Raw genomic sequence first — 17,874 nt, 5'->3', positions numbered from 1 at the left:
CCCTGAGAATTTTCCTCCCTGGCCTAATGGGAGAAAATACTTAATACTATGTGGAAGAAATCACAGACTGGTCTAGTCTTGTCAAGCCAAGCATAAAAGCGTTTTAAAAAATGAGGTGCTGTTTAAGTTTGATTTTGCACTCTTACAAAAAACTAAAAGTTAATATACTCTCCCTGAAATTACTTACCTTTTTTATTAAACAACAATAAAAAACATTTTGACAACATTAATGATATTTTCACTACTCAATGGAAATCTGCACTTAAAGACCTGCCCCTCCCACTCCCTTGACAGACCTCCTTGTGCCCCTTGTCATTGTGTCACATGCATACCTCAATGCCTCTACAGTGTCCCTAGGTTCATTAAGCGGGCACAAGGCATTTTACCACCAACCCCATTAGATATTGAGAGACTTTCAGCTTACAAATGTTCTTACATTAATTTCATTTTAACAGGCATAAAACATTGCCTTTCCTTTGGATAATGCAAATCATGGAATCGTCTACAAATTTCGAATGGTGTTGCCTGGCATTACCAATGCTGCTTTGCATTGCCATTAGCAATGTACATGTGGACCAGTTTCACTGCACTGTAGCCAGCAGTGGGTATATTTCAAACATTTTATCAATTGAAGACAAACAAAATGGAACCCTATTGCCGTTTTGTGTTGTATATTTTAATCATTATAGATTTTTCCTGAGGATTCTGATTGTGAAGGTTCCCTCCTCTAGCTCTTTCATGTCATCACCAGCTCATAAATTGTAAATGTAATAAAGATGTGCACATTATCAAGAAGATTTCAGAAAGTGCCATGTGGTTTTCTTCAGGATCTGGTTTTAGGCAGAATTAATCCTTTTAGAGGTTATTATATTGGATTGTCCTAGTTCTGTCAAAGGATGGCCTGGGGGAGGGGATTTCTTCATTTGTCTGAATATTGTTGAACATTTAATTTCAAATTTTCTGCTTAGTGTATAATGAAAAATGTTCACTGAATTTGTGGCAGTTAATGTAAACTGAATTTTTGACATTTGAAAATATGAAATAAATTAATATTATAGAACTACATTGGTTCTCTGTGGCATGCCATCCCCAAAATAAAGCTGCTATTTTTCAGATAAATTAATCCTCCCTTTTCCTCTTATTTTCTGTGCTACAAACATAAGCAGTCACTTTTTAAAAAATTAGCCATTGAAAGACATTTACGTTTTGGCAAACATGGCTTAATTTTGAATGCTAGTATAGAATTTCTCACAGAAAGCCTGGATCCTGGAAAACAGAATGTTCCTTTTTGAATAGCATTTTGGAAAGGAAAATTAATTGTAACTCATGCCTTTCCAGGCCATGCCTTCATGGGGGAGACCAAGCAAAAAAGTAACAAAAATAATTTTTGGCTCCAAGTGCCCACCAATAGAAATGCTGAACCACATGCCCTTAAGGTCCTTTCTTCCCTCTGGAGAAAACCTGCGCCACAGTGGTCGTGGAATGTGCACCCACTCAGTACTCCTCAACTCAGGCGAGCATTGCTGCTACCTCCACATAATTTGACCTTTTCATTGCCCAAAAGCCACCTCTCCTGCATCCCTACCCTGCCCCCATCACGCCAGCCCCAGATGTCTGCTCAACTCTTCTGCTGAGGAGAGATGTTTCCTCTGTGCTTTATGGCAACAGTCGTTCATCTGCTGACAAGTTTACATGGTCAGGATCTTATAGCCCCCTTTGCTGAAAAGCTCTTCAGGTTCTTCTGCCCCTGGATCAAAAAACAACACAATGTATTGTTGCCTGAAAAACATCTCTCTCATCTTCAACAGCTGGGGCAGCTGGATAGCCACATGCAAAAGAATGAGATTTGACCATCACTTACGCCATATACAGCAATTAACTGAGAATGGATCAAAGACTTCTAAGTGTAAGACTAACACTATAAAACTCTTAGAAGAAAACAGGAGGAAATCGTGACATTGGATCTGGCAATGGATTCTTAGATATGACACCAAAAGCACAAACCACCAAAGAAATGTCTGGTCTAGGAATCTGACCAGCTTTCAGGTATAACAGGAAAGAACTGAATCTGCTCTTCCACCCATAAAAGCTCTTGGGACCTAAGAGGTGACCCCACCCTAAGAGGAATCTTTCCCTCTGTACTTGCCACATAGCTGTTTTCTTCCCCATGCCTACAGGAGAGCCCCTAGACACCTCCTGGATAACCCTTATTTCCCCATTCCATGCCTTTCTTGTGCTTCTTGTCTTCACTTTCTTCTCAAACACCTCATTGCCCCAGAGGCTGCTAGGACCCACTTTATGTCACAGATCCTGAGATGGAGGTCCAAGGAGCTCCCCTGGTATTTGAGGGAGCAATGTGAAGTTTGCCCTTAAACTCTAGGCCCTGAGCACAGGCTGTTTGTTTCTGGATTGTTCATACTAAGACCAGTTGACCTTATTTTTGTTTAAGATGTATTTATGCATACAAGAACTGGGGTACAGGCCAGAGGTGTGGGAGGTGAGATGATTCACCAGAGGCAGGATGGGGAACAGAACAAGCAGGCTGACTGTAATACACTGCTGAGGGGAGCAGCAGGTGAGTCAGGAGAGGTCTGCTGCGCCATGTGGGTTGCTCCCTGGCCGGGAATCAAACTTGTGCTGCAGAGGCTGTGGATAGGTTGCATCTTAACCCCTTGTGCCACCAGTGGGGCCCTAAGACCAGCTGACTTTAGATCTGGGAAGTTGGTGGTCCTGAAGATACCTGTTTGCGGGGTTGATTTGCAGAATTTTGGGCTTGCATGATGGAAAAGGAGGAGTTTGTTGGTGCCAGGAAATGGAGAGACAAAAAGTGAGAGGGATAGAGGAGGGTCTGACCTTTAGTTAGGTCTTTGGACTGGTCCAGCGCCCATGGGCCAGGTGAGAAGCCCAGGGCACAAAGCCAGGCAGCAGCAGAGTTGACTTAGGTGCAGAGACAAGAATCAGAACAGCTTGCCCCGTCATTCTCACCCTGGGGTGGCAGCAGAAGGGAGGATGGAAGAAATATGTTCTCCCTTAAAGGAAGGCCTCCCAAAGCTGGGGTAACAAGGACCTTTGAGATGGGAGTTGGGGTGAGCAGATTTGTTTTCTTAGCACAAGTGAGATGGCACAGCTGTGGGCACCACCAGAATTAACTAGCAGGAGACTAGGGGTGATTAATGGAAAGACATCTGGGGATGCATGAGGGTTACATATGATGACATCATGACCCTCAGTATCATGAAGCCTGCATTTGTCCACTTATTTAACAAATATGTAGTGAGCATCTATTTATGTTGGCATTACTGTTCTTGAATTGAGGATATCCAAGGGTGAGCAGGGGAGACAAGATCTGTGCTCTCTGTTGCTTACCATTCCACTTAGTTTAGCATTTCTAGTCTCTTCTGTAATCCAAATAAACAAGTATAACAATAATGGGGGAAAAAAGCGAAAAAGAGATGGTTTGGGGCATCTTTAAAAACTGTCCTTAAAAACATTTTTTCTTTCTTCTTGCTACATTCTTGAATGCAAGGACTGTATCTCAGTGCAGGACTCTTGTGCCAAGTGCTTGGGGAACATAAAATGATGCTGTTCCACTCAGGATGAGCTTTCCCCCCAGATAAGCACAACTTCGGGTGTGTTCTGGATAGAGAGCTGCAGTACCTCTGTCTGGAGCAGCCCAGCTGGTACAAGATGCAAGCACATGGCTTCTTAAGAACATAAGCCACTTAGCACAGACTCTGGCAAAGCTTTAATGTTGGGTGCAAGTCCTCAGTGGGAGGAGGTGCATCCAGTGAGCAGTAGTAGGCTCAGGGCTTGGCCCCTGCAGCTTAATTAGAGGGCGGGGGAGGTAGGACTAGTGGGGGCTTGGAGCAGCTGTAGCCAATGGGCAGAGCTCGCAGCTGTGGTCTGAAGTCAGGGGATCTCCACTCCTGAGAGAAAATGAGCTGCATGAACTCTACCACCTCTGCCAAGAATTCCTTGTCTTAATTTGAGTTTGAGCTCTCAAACTGAAATGATTTGACAATTGAATGGTGCTGTTTTATTTCTATACCCTAATAAGAAACATAACACTGAATTTAAAAAGACATAAAGAACCCTGATCGGCACATTGTTCATTTAACAATCTCTGAGTGTAAATTTAGAAATAGCCTAGGGCAAATAATTTCTCTGAGATTTTCGGGCAGAAATTCACTTTTCTTGTTCAGTTAAGACCACTTCATTGGTTTTCAAGTTTTAGGCAGAATTGTTTTATCCAGCCTACGTCAATGGATACCCATCCTATTTACTTCTGATTTTATATATCCTCAGTTTGCCTCATAACTTTTCATTTGTGATCTTAGTAAAGATGAAATAGAAAGTGAGAGTGAAGTGGTTTATTTTAAACATTTTACTTTGAAACCATTGTATATTCACATGTAGTTGTAAGAAACAATATTGAGAGGTCCTAAGAGGTCTCACAAACCCTTTGCTCAGTTTCCTCAATGGCAACATCTTCCAGAACAAAAGTAATGTCACAAACAGGATATTGACATTGATACAGTCCATCATCGTAGTCATCATATTTTCCTGTTTCACGGATACATGTGTCTGCATGCTCTCAGGAGTGTGTGTATTTAATTTGGTGAAATGTGAAGTGATTTGAGATCTGACCAAAAAAAGGTGCTTTGTAAGTGCACAAGTCATCATTACATGATTTTAAATTTTTATGGCTATTTTACTTTGTGGTAGACAGTATCAGATACCCTACATATGTAATAACCTTTTATCTGAATAGCATGAAGAATTGTATGACTAGTTTCATCTCAGTGATCGTGTGTTTAATATCTTTAGCTCTTAATGATGATTGTCTTTGGAAGTCCAGATATTTTTAGTTATTCGGGGGCTCCTAGGATTCCATCTGTCTGAATACTTAAACCTGTGACTAGACTCTACACTTCTTGATCACCCGAATTCCCTGTTAAAACAGAACTTTCTTTCCTCTATTTAAATTTTCCTTCTTGTCATATTATCAAAATAAATTGCTCTTGGGCTATACCTCAACAGTACTTAAGTACATTGTTAAAAAAAAAAAATACAACTGTAGAGGCAGGACAGGCCACTGAGCAGGTTTTCTGATCCAGCAGACCGGGTAAAGGAGGAGAGAGTCCTGGAGCCCTCAGTGGGTTTTGCAGGTCTTTTATTTAGATTTACCAGGCATATGGCAGGCAGGGGTGCTGGGAGTCCGGGAGGCTGGCAGTGCTCCCAGCCCCCAGCAAATCCTCACTCTGTCTGGGCTCTCTCTGGTGATCTCTCTGCTTCTCTTCTTCTCTCGGCTTCTGCTGGCGTCCCCGTGATGCCGCCCTTAAAAGCCCAGTCTTAGCCCAGGTGAATCCCATCTACATATGCCCACACCCTACTCCAGGTGCCCGCCATCAGGCATGCATTCGGGACCACAGGGTTCCATCATCCATCCTAATGGCGGGAGGGCAGAAAAGCCTGATACTTTTTACCTTACCCTACACCAGCTTCAGAGCCCCCAAGAAGTGGCAAAGTTTGTGTCCTGAGTGACTCCCGTTATGGTCACAGGTGTTCAGACTAGCTAGGGATTCCTGCTCAGGGCAACTCACTGCTCTTATCACCCATGAGAACTGGGAGGCCTATCTCACCTAGAGCCTCAGCTCTGGTGGTCACAGCCCTCTGGGGCTGCCAGCTTCTATGGAGTGGCACACGGCGGGCACCCATGCAGTTAGTGTAGCTGCAAGAGGCTGGAGGAGCAAACTACTGATACATTAGATTTGTTTCTCCCTCTGTCTCTTCTCTGTCATTGCCTCTTCTGACTTCCTTGGGCTTTTGAGGCCTGACCAGCCTGGCCAAACCTTGGACTTCATTATCTGGCCCTCACAACAGCCTCCTTCAAATCCTCTAGCCCTCAGCCCTCTCTGGCCATACCCTGAGATGGTCGCTGAAGAGCTCCAGGTGATTCTAATGGCAGCAGTAAGACCAGTGAACTAGGCATTGCCTCAGGAGTTAGAACCAGAGTAAATGACAAGGCAGGTGCTGCAAAGGCTGCGGACAGCTTCACGGCGCTGCGCTCAACAGCCTGTGCCACCAGGGGACTTTCAAGTGAAGTTTGAAGCATTTGCTTATATCTTGCACCCAACATTTAAATTTTGGAATAAAGTTGCAATTAAGACTTAGTTACCACAGGAATATCAGTGATCTACAAAAGAGCAGAAAATACAAGGTCTTTCCATCCAGGCACAGGGGAAGACAACCAACACTGAATATATTTTAAAATGGCAATGAGAGATTAAAAAAAAATGTTGCATTTTGATTGTAAATTGTGAATTCAAAATGCTACTTATTTTATATTAAGTGGGCAAAGATTCCATAATGGAGTCCAATACCCAATAAAAGGGACTTGGTGATAGGATAATTAATGTTGAGTCACAGGGAAAGATTTTGATGCTGAAAGAGGTACTTTTTTTTTTTTTATAGAGGCATGCTTTATTTATTTGTTTGCTGGTTTGTTTGCTTGTTTTGTTTATACATGCACTGGGTACAGTCAGAAGTGTGGGAGGGAGGGTGAGAGAATTCACCAGAGCGGGGAGCAGAGCAGGCAGAAGGACCGAAGTACACTGCTGAGGGGAGCAGCGGGCGGCAGGAGAGGACTGCGCGCCATGTGGGACCCTCCTCCGGTGGCCGGGGAGCAGCCGGGGATCGAACCGGTGCCGCAGAGGCTGCGCGCAGCTTCGCAACCCAGCGCTCAACCGCTGTGCCACCGGGGAGGCCCTGAAAGAGGTACTTTGTTTTAGTCCACAAAATTATCAAATCAACTTATAAGTATTTATTGCCAGTTTAGTGTACAGTCTTGTGGGGCACTCTGAAGAATACTTACATGCCCTTTGTTCTGGTTAGTATCATTTCCCATCTGACATGATACCCTCCACATTGTATGAACTCAAAAATATTTTAAATTTAATTATTCGTTTCAAGACACTTAGCACCAAGGAATGTGGCATTTTCCCAATGCTCACAACACTTCAGTTGAAAAATCCTCATATTTATAAATCATGGTGCAAACCTTGAAAGGAGAGTGATTATGGTCTCACTTGTATTTAACACTGTAAAGTGTTGCTGAATGGTTTAGTAGAACAGAATTTAAACCAGAAACATATAAGGGGGGTTGTTTTTAACCAAGTGACGACATATTAAAGCCAAAAAATGATTGAATCTAGTTCTGTCACTTACTAGACTGAGCCACTTTTTCCTTTGCTGTGAAGGAGAACGCCACTACCTCAGAGGTGCTGGAAAGTGCAAAACAATACTTCTACTAATACACATGAAAGAACCTTTGTAAACTCAAATATTGCTCAAACGCAAGGGCTTAATAACAGACAACTGTTTAACAATTATTTATTGGGACGTGTGCTTTATATCTATTTTCTCAATCTTCAGCACTACAAGACCTGGCTGGGTATTAGGTTGCCTTCCATTTTACAAATGAGTAAACAGAAAAATTAAGAACAAGTTCAAGGTTATGCACAGCTGCAACTTGACCCCGTATGTCCTGATTCACCCTGTGCTTTGAGCTACCTGCTTATGGATATTAAAAAGAGGCCCTGAAATCTCATTAGGGCTCAAGAGATGTGAGCTGGTAAACTGCTAATTTAAAAGTAAATCCACCCCCACACACCCCCACCCTCACCTCTTAACCCCCCAGTCCCCTCCGCGCTGTGTCTTCCATGCACATCCCTGGCCCCAGCCTTTTCTCCCCCAGACCCGCTCCCAGCAGGCCAGCTCCCGCCCAGGCTCCTGCCACCCGCGCCCGGGGCGGCGCCCAGCGCCCTGCTGTCCACGCCTGCGTCCCGGGGCCGCGCAGGCCCAGTGGCGGAGCGGCTCCCGGGGGCTCCTGACCCGGCCGCGCCTGGCCCCGCCCTCCTCGGCCCCGCCCCACCTGCTCCACCGCCGCAGCCGCTGCCTCGGGAAAGCTGCAAGATGAGCTGAAGCTCCGCCGCCGTTACTGTGTCCAGCGCTGCGCACAGGTGCTTTGGGTCTGGTCGGACGCCCCTTTTCTGCTCCCACTCCCAATTCATCACCTGGCCCTGTCCACCCGCCCGGCAGCGACCTGGCTCTGCAGGCGGGCATCTCGGGCGGCCGGGGTAGGTAGTTTGTGTACAGTTACCATGGAGACGCGGGCCGGCCTGGCGGGGCGGGCGGGCGGGCGGGCAGCCTGGGGGAAGATGCTGCTGCGCTCTGCCCTGGCCTGGACCCTTGGAGGAGCCGGCTCTCCCGGGAGTGGGGGAGCCGCAGTCCGCGCGGGAGGCGAGGTGTCCCCCACCGCTTCACCGGGGACTCCTCCTGTAGCTGCCCCTCTGTCCCCAGGCGGGGGAGAGGCCATGACAGCGCCCTGTGCATACTCTAGGGCTGGGCCCTGCTTGTCTTTATTTCTTATAGATTTAGCTAAGGGCGTGGGGTTAATAGAAAAATAATTGTTGAATGAGAGTGGTCGAGATGGAGCTTTGTCTAGGCAGTGACCTGGCTAAGGTCACGCACATTGTATCTTTGCTCTACTAGGCAACATCCAGAGCCTCACATAAATAAGCTTATGTGTAACAATATACATTAAAATATATTACATATAATACATTTTATCATCCATTCCACAGGAATCACAGCAGGTCTTCCATTTCAGCCTCTTTAGAATTATTCTAACTTAGTAGAAAAGCAGTTAGCAGTTGTGTCCTATTTTGTGAATCTATAAAATTTGCATTATTTGCTGATATGGATAACTGATATTCAATGGAATAGCTTAATAAAATTGTTTGTTTTCATAAAGGAACCCTCCCATTTAAACTTAAAATGCATGAAAACATCCCCTTTCTTCTTGCAATTTCTTTTTTTAAATGCAGCTTTTTCATTCATCGATGACATTTTTATTGTATGCTTTTATCAGTTTGAGCTTGAGCAGTAGTTAATACTTTTTAGGGCCAGGTAGCATGCTAAAGTACTTTATTTTTTTAATAATTAAATTTTTTAATATTTTACATCAGTGTTCATTTATTATTATTATTATTTATTTATTTATTTATACAAGCACTGGTAAGGGTCTTGAGTATTTGATCTGCAGGCCAAGAGTATAGAAATGCAGATATCCTGATAGTGCAGTGATGCATTTGGCAAGAAGGCTCTGGTTCAGGTGACTGTTACCAAAAATGAAGATACATCCTTATAATTAGGCATAAACTTTTATAAATGCAATTCCAGTTCATCCTCTAGAGGCCTGTGGACATCATAAACTCAGGACAGTCATATAAGACAGAACTCTTCTTCCCTTTCAAACTCTGCATCCCCTATTTTCTTTTAAAAGTCCCCTTCTCCTCCAGCCACTCTGCTTTTCACACCCAGTGTCACCCTTTCTGTCCTCAGATGCCAAATCTCCTTGGTTCTTCTGTTCCAAGTGAACCTCACTTGTTATCTCTCTTCTTTCCTCTATTTTTTTTCCCTTTTTCTTTCTTAACTGTAGGGCTGCAAAACCCTTTATTCTTTCTTTCTGTCTGTCTATCTATCTATCTATCTATCTATCTATCTATCTATCTATCTATCTATCTATCTATCTATCTTCTATCTGAGGTAACATTGGTTTACAGCATTGTCTGTGTTTTAGAGGGATAGGATCTCCCCCTTCAGGTGTTGCTACTACACCACACGCACCACCGAAGCATCCACAGCCCATCCCGAGTCCACTTATTTTATTTCTCCTTCACGCCTATATCTCAGACTCTCAGTGTCTTACTCACTGATTCCAACATTTATCAACTCTTAATCCTTGCCAGGCAACTCAGAGTAAAGGCAAGAAAGGTAAAGGGGGCTGATTAGATCAGGAATCATGCCATTTGAAGAAAAATCCAATATGTTTACCTGATCTACTGTGACAGATGCCTCCAATTAAAAAAACCATGCTGCCTTCATTTCATCAGGAGCTCAGTGCCTTTGCAGGTGTTGACCTTCAGTCACGCCTCACCTGAAGACCTGGGGCTCTGAGTCTGGGGCAGCACGCACTTCTAACTTGGTAGGAGAGTGTCATGACAGAGGCCGACTGGGAACCCTGTGGCTTCTGGAGGAGTGACATCTAACTGAGGCTAGACAGAGGGACAGGCATGTCCAGGAAAGTTCCTTGAGGCCTTTCAAGAGTTAGCTGCTTATTTTGTCCCTTGTAGTTTTTTCCTTTTCCAGCCTGCTCGCCCCTACCAGATCATAGCAGGCTTCAAAATCTTTCAGTTGCTCATCAGCTTTTATTTAATATCTTGACCTGCCATTCATTCTCTCTTTGATCCAATGCCTGTCTTCATGTCTAGCATTCCTGGTATCCAGCACACACACCTTATGTTTTTGACACTTTGCCTTGGCTCACTCATTGAACTAGCTGGGAAATCCTTCTCTATTCCAATTCCAGTACCAGCCATTGCCACGTGCTCAAATTTGGCTTATTTCCTAGAGTCCAACTCAAGTATCACCTCTTCCAGGAAGTCTACTTCATACCTCCCAATCCAAAATTCCTTCTTTTGTAATCATATGGAAGTTTCTCTCAATCCTCTCTTTCTTTCTCATCAGTTTCTATCTTGTATTAAATTCATTTGGATAAAAAAGGACTGATACTCAGCTAGCACTAAGAAAGCTGTTCCAGTTGTGAAATATTGACATGTCTCTATATTGATGGTGTAAATAGCTCTACCCCAAGATATCTGAATGCCCCACCTCCTATCACTCATGGAGTAAATAATAGTTTACTGTTATTTACTAATATCATCTCTGGGCAAACATAGCTGTTTTTGCTATTGCTTAAGACTATCCACCTCAGGGCCTCCCCGGTGGCGCAGCGGTTGAGTGCTGGGTTGCGAAGCTGCCCGCGGCCTCTGCAGCGCTGGTTCGATCCCCGGCTGCTCCCTGGCCACCGGAGGAGGATCCCACATGGCGCGCCGACCTCTCCTGCCGCCCGCTGCTCCCCTCAGCAGTGTACCTTGGTCCTTCTGCCTGCTCTGCTCCCCGCTCTGGCTCTGGTGAATTCTCTCACCCTCCCGCGCTTCTGACTGTACCCAGTGCTTGTATAAATAAATAAAAACAAATCTTTATTAAAAAAAAAAAGACTATCCACCTCATAAAATTGTAGGGACTAATTTAGATGAGGTACTCAAGTCTCCTTAGTTTACAGTAGTCAGAATACAGGTAAATGTTTAATTAATCTTAGTTAGTTTTCCTTCTTGCCTGAGAGTAGAGACAGTGCTTGTTCTTAGCTAAGTTTCTAAATATCAAGCAGAGGACTTACACTTAGGAAATAGTACTAGCTGAATGGAATCGATCCAGTTGTCAGGAGAATTTTGGTAAAGTGAAAATTTGTTATACTATTGTATTATCATTCAGGTATACTTTCCCTGATAAATAGATGAAATACCTTAATAGACAAACTTTATTATAAGTTCATTAATAAGAATTTGTAATTTAATAAATATAAAGAAAGCTTCACTTCTAATTCATTTAACTTGAATTGTCAAATCTTTCCATGTTTGATTTAGTTAGAAATAGTATTAATAACATTAATTGTGCAGATCTCACATTATTGAAATAGTTTCTCATGCTATGACTGTTAAGTAAGATGATGTGGGAGGAAGAAAAAGGAAGGGGAAAGTTGAGTTTGTGGTAAAAATTTATAGACAGATTTCAAAGCCCATTATGTACATTGTTCCATAAGTATTTGATCAGTCTAGTTCCTGGATGACCAAATAATTTACAGAATTTTTAGCATTTGACCTGAATAAATGTTCTTGCTTTGTTACTCTATGAAAGAGTACAATTTTCAGTGCAAACTAAGATATAGTCTGGGAGAACCTTAGCCAGGAATGATAGTCTATTATTGCTTGCCCAAAGCACTGTCTCTCATCTTTATTAGGTTTGCCAGATCACCTTCAGACTTTGCTAGACTTATTAGTGCCACATGAGGCCAAAGAAGTCACAAACCTGATTTTGTCTCCGAAAGAAGCCAGTTCTTTTTATAGAAACTTTTTCTCACTAAGTGGGATAATTTCTTAATTCGATGGGCATTTTTAAAAAAATAAGTGTAATTGGCATGGCCACTTAAGTAAGATGTTATTGGATTGAATTTATATTATAATGAATCCTAAAATAATTATGTACATATGTATAACGCTTTATCCATGTTTTCAATAGTTAGCTGGTAATCTCTTTTTAAGTAGTCAGTCATATCAGAAGCATTAGAAGTAAAGTGTGTTGTCTGCCAGTTTTTGTTAGTTGAATTAAATCAGTTCGTAATTCTGGACACTTTGCTTCAATTTAAAATCTTATATCAAAAATCCCTAGAACAGTATTGCTTATCTAGTAATATTTGTACTGTTATGTCTCAACACCTGGTCATTCCCTATGAAAGGAAGTGTCATATTGTTTGCAGTTTACATTCATACTCTTTTCCTCCGAAATTCTTGGGGGTGGGGCCTGGGTAAAAGGAAACAAATGTTCTTGTTGTCTGTTGTTATGTAACAACTTAATGTGTAGAATCATAATGTAGTAAATCCTCTTTATTTTTCTGAGCAATCATCTGTTGATTCTACTTATGGAAATGAAGTCTTTTTCCGTTCCTTGGGCTTATGTCAACCAAAAAATTTCTTTTTGTAGAAGTGATTCTGTCTCCCTATAGATATAGCGTTTTCAAGTAATTAGGGTTTTGTTTGTAAGTGAATACCTAATATCATATACTAATTAGAATTAGGTTTTTAAATCTCGACTTTTTTTTAAGGTTGAGAGCTGTCAGAGGTGTCTTTCCAAGTTAGCCAGGCCTCCATGGGACACACGAGCATTTAAGAAGGAGCTTCGATCTCATGGCCTGCACATGACTTAAATTACTAATCAAGGGAGGCAACTTGGGAAAGGACAGGTTGATGTTAATACTTGCTCTTTATTCCTCTAGGACAGTATCTCAAAATTGAAGGTGATTTGACTTGATATATTCCAGTGTATCATGGGCAAATGTATGGTTGAACGTTCCTGCGAGTTTACAAACTGCATTTATGAAAGCAAATGAAACTTGGAAATAGACTCAATCGCTCTAAATTTGGCCGTATACTAGCATTTTATATGGAGAGCAATGGGAAAGGAAATTTTGGTAAAATGTTTTAAGAAAAACTCCCCCACTCCAGTGTTTTCCTATAGATTGGACAATATGGGATAAATTTCCTAGCCTGTCACCTTTCATGAGATAGCCTCTTTCTCTCCAGGATTAGCTTTTACTCTAGGTCTCCTCCCGCACATCTTAGCTTTCCCTCCATCATGTATACTCCCATCAGCATAACTGGGGGTTTCTGAGAGCTGTTCTCCCATCTGTAACTGACTGGTAGGTTTTTTTTTTTTAAATAGAGGCATGTTTTATTTATTTATTTGTTTGTTTGGTTGGTTTTTTTTTGTTTGTTTGTTTATACATGCACTGGGTACAGTCAGAAGCGCGGGAGGGTGAGAGAATTCACCAGAGCCAGAGCGGGGAGCAGAGCAGGCAGAAGCACCGAAGTACACTGCTGAGGGGAGCAGCGGGCGGCAGGAGAGGTCTGCGCGCCATGTGAGACCCTCCTCCGGTGGCCGGGGAGCAGCCGGGGATCGAACCAGAGCTGCGGAGGCCTCTGGCAGCTTTGCAACCCAGCGCTCAACCGCTGTGCCACCGGGGAGGCCCTGACTGGTAGATTTTTTTAATGAAGATTTGTTTTTGTTTTGTTTTTCAAGTTTAGCATTAGAAGAATGTTTGAAGCGCATTATGGAGGGGTTTAAGCACTCCTCTGTAAACTACTGGATAAAAATCGTTTTTATTTTGTACCATATATTTGCAGGGTGTGGTGTCTACCTAAAGAACACTTACTTTAAAAGAAAAGATGCTGTCTCCAAGTGATAAAAAGTTAGAAAAGCTGGATCCGTTTTATCGACTTTCAGTGTCCAAACAGAAGACCAGTGCAGAAATCATAAGTGAAGCACGAAATTCTTTAAGAACAGTTAGGACTCAAAGACCATTTACCCCACAAGAAGACCAAAGAAAACTGTTTGGATCTTCATCTTCAAGAACACCAGAAAATAGACCTCCTTCTTCCTTCAGGTAAATGACATTGCTCTTTCCTGTACCTTCAGATATTTAAGCTACTAAGATGACATTTTTTCCTTAATTCTGGTTATGAATAGTTACATTTTAAGTTTCACTTATGCTAATTACATCACTTGTGTCTGTCCTAAAGATAATTCCAGAGCTTGAGCCCAAGAAGTTGCTTCAGCATGAAATGGTTAATAGTGATTGTCATACCAACTTACAAAGTGATATTAACAAAGCTTATTTTAAAAATCACCATGTGTACTTTTCATTATTCACTATGTTTTAATCCTCCTAGAAAGAAATGAAAGGATTTCTTAATATTTTAAGTACCGTATTTTTAAAATTGCTTCTTCCTCAAGGCTGAACTGAACACTTTTGTTTGTTTTTGGGGCTAGTGGTAATTCTTCACAAACTAATACCTCGGCTCCCTCTCCTGTTCTAGCCTCCATGCATCCAGTTTTGAGTCATCCGATTCCAGGCCCATCTCTGGCGCACGTCTCAGTCCACTAGAACTTGTGAGTACATAATATTTCCACCAGAGCCTGTGAAGTGGGATTCCAAATACTTGGAATCATCACTTAATATGATAAAGACGAGATCACATAGACCTGAATGTACTAATAATTGAAAGAAAGTTCTTTTATATTCTTCAAAGTATACTTTGAAGTATACTTCTATTACTTACCAATAGCTTGATAATAAGAATTTTAGAAATGTGTAGTAACCTAATAAATAGACTGTTTGACAATTTTTCTGTATTTTTAAACAGTTATACAGATACATTATTTTAGCAGCTATATATGTAAATTATATATACATGTACGTAGAGTCCAAGATTCGTTACCAATGAAAAAAAATTCCAGCAGTCTCTTGTCCTCTTGTTCTTCATTCTTTCCTCCCTAGTGGTATCACTTTAAATGTTTTTGGCACAATATTTTGGTATTTAGATCCAAATTCCTAAATAACACATTGTCTTGATAAATTACCTAACGACTAAGGAAAAGGAAGATTTAACTCTTGCCTGTTCTCCCAGGCCCTCTCATGTCCTTGTCATCTTCTCTGTTCTTGCTACTCCCAGTGCAGAGATACCATAATTTTAGTTAATCTCTTTTTTCTGATTATATATTGATTATAGCAACACAGCTGAACCTTAAATGATGAAAAATGCTGATTACTCCTTCTCTGCACCAGCTTTTATTTTCCCAACTATTAACAATTGCCTTGTTTTTAAAGTTTTTTTTTATTTATTATTGCTGTTTCCGTCTTGTATTCTCTCCATTAATCTCCTTGGAGAACCCACTCCTCTCCCTTCATCCTCGACTTGGTTTACAGCTTGCTCCTCCCTCTGCCACTGGCTTTCCTGTTCCTCTGTCTCAGGCCCTTCTCTTTCTTGATCTACTCTTGTTTTGGTGGAACACTCCCTCCAGTAGTTTCTTGGAAAAGGGTGTGTAGGAAGCAAATTATTTGACAACTTGACTCCTGCTTTTTCTCTCTGGAAGTCTATAGAATTTTTCTTTGTTCCCAGTGTTTTGAGATTTCACAATAGGCCTTTGTGTAAATGCATTTTTATCCATTATGCTGAGCGCTTTCTATGTAGGATTTCTTGTCTTTCAGCCTGAGAAATGTCCTTGACTTATCTTGATGTGTCTGTTTGCTCTTTCTGATATTTCTATTCAGATGTAGGATCCCCTGGTCCTTCAATTTTCTTATTTTCCCTACCTTTTTTTTTTGGAAGAAACTTTATTTTCTGATCTCTTTATTGAGTTCTCTTTATGTACGCTACTTATAATTTCCAAGAATTCTTTTTTTCCCCTCCAAATTATCTTTTCTTAATATATATGGTATTCTATTTTTTCTTAATGTTTGTAATATCTTATCTGAGTTTACTAATAATAGCTTTGATTTTTAAAGTTTTCTTTTCCCTTTGAAATCACTGTTAGCTTTGTGCATGTGCATAAACAATGGGAATTTATTTTCTCACACTTCTGGAGATAAGAGATCTGAGATCAAGGCAGGGTTGATTTTCTGCTGTGGCCTCTCTCCTTGACTTGTGGAGGGCTGACTGTTCTCTGTGATTTCCTATGGTCTTCCCTCTGTGTCTCTGTAGCATTTGGGTTTGTTTCAGTCTTTGTTTTTCATATTAGAGTCTCTCCTTCTGATAGTTCAAGCCATTTGTTCTGCTCTTATTTAAGAGTGGGAGCATGTGGATGGGGTTGGTCAACCCATTGGTGATGCCTACCGACACCTATATTTAAGGGGATCTGGCTGGGCCCTATTGTTGGTGAAAGTCCTACTTCCCCCACCCAGTGGCCATATCTTTATGGCTTTCCTTGTGTACTAGTTGATCCTCTATAGAAGTATCTTCCAAGCTCTTTTCTGAAGGATAAAGACTGGTTTCTGAAGGATAAACTTTCTGGAGCCAGGTGGAGGAAGAAGGTAGGCATGCCTAGCATTCAATATATAAATGTTCAGTTTGCATCTGTGTTTATAGTCCCTGACCCTCAACCGTGCCTACTTACTCATTCAGAGACCCTCTGTTTTATGCTTTCTAGAGAACAAATGTCCCATCTACTGCTGGGTTCAGTAGCCTGATTACGTGGAGTGGGGAAAGAGGGAGTTACACAGACTTTCAGCTAATCCTCCTTATTTAAGCACCTTTTCTCTTATGCCTTTACTCCCACAGGTATCTGATGATTTCAGATCCCCTGGTATCAATCACCTTTGGTGATTTCATGGAATTGGAGTGTCAATCAATCTGCTCCTCATTTTTTATTACTGTATAGGTGGTATGCGTGCTTTTGTTAAGTTTGTTTTTGGTGAACTATTTGAAACTAGCTGCAGATATAAAACTCTGTCATAAAAAATTAACTGCACATCTCACGTGAACAAAGATAGTCTCCCATATAACCATTACACTGTCATCGCAGGCCAGTATATCATTTAATGTATAGTCCTTGTGCAAATGGACAAGGTCTTAGGTGTGTTTCATTTTAAACAAAAATGTACCTTTTATGGGCCTCCTTGGTGGCACAGGGTTAAGCACAGCACTGTGAAGCTGTCCTCAGCCTCTGCAGCACGAGTTCAATTACCTGCCAGCCCGGGAGCTGCCCACATGGCATAGCAGACCTTTCCTGACTTGCTTGCTGCTCCCCTTAGCAGTGTATTTCAGTCTGCCTGCCTGTTCTGTTCTGGTTTCTGGTGAATCCTTTCACCCTCTGCACCTCTCCCCTGTACCCCAGTTCTTGCATGCATAAATAAATAAATCTTTAAACAGACAAAAAACAAAAATGTGCCTTTTATTCTTAAAGTGCTTATCAGAATGCCTTTGTGAGGAAGATTATACTTGTCCTTATATTGCAGATGATAAAAAATGAGATCCCGAAATAGCAATACTAAGCATGAACCAATATGAAAAAAAAATACCTTGCCAGCCATTGTTGACAGGTGGCTGTTGCATTTACAGCCTTGGAAGTCACAGTGTTTTTTTTTTTTAAGATTTATTTATTTGTACAAGCACTGGGTACAGTCAGAAGTGCGGGAGGGTGAGAGAATTCACCAGAGCCAGAGCAGGGAAGAGAACAGGCAGACTGAAGAAGTACACTGCTGAGGGGAACAGCAGGCGGCAGGAGAGGTCTGCGTGCCATGTGGGACCCTCGCCTGTGGCCAGGGATCCAACCAGCACTGCAGAGGCTGCGGGCAGCTTTGCAGCCCAGCGCTCAACCACTGCGCCACCAGGGGAGGCCCGGAAGTCACAGTGTTTT

General features: G+C 42.0%; 1 protein-coding gene across 2 annotated transcripts in view; it reads left to right on the top strand.

Moving 5' to 3' along the window:
- Positions 1-13,397: 13,397 nt before the first annotated feature.
- Positions 13,398-17,874, top strand: part of ARMC2 (armadillo repeat containing 2) — a gene marked incomplete at its 3' end in the record, with an annotated part of 101,558 nt that continues 97,081 nt past the window's right edge. For both annotated transcript variants that reach the window (XM_084228585.1, XM_084228584.1), the window contains exons 1-2: positions 13,398-14,122; positions 14,556-14,628. In XM_084228585.1, the coding sequence (XP_084084711.1) occupies positions 13,905-14,122; positions 14,556-14,628 (291 nt within the window). In that variant the 5' untranslated portion in view covers positions 13,398-13,904. The remainder of the gene's footprint in view (positions 14,123-14,555; positions 14,629-17,874) is intronic.

The sequence above is a fragment of the Talpa europaea genome (assembly GCF_964194135.1).
Source record: "Talpa europaea genome assembly, chromosome: 2".
Taxonomy (NCBI): domain Eukaryota; kingdom Metazoa; phylum Chordata; class Mammalia; order Eulipotyphla; family Talpidae; genus Talpa; species Talpa europaea.
This window is presented reverse-complemented; position numbering and strand designations above follow the sequence as displayed.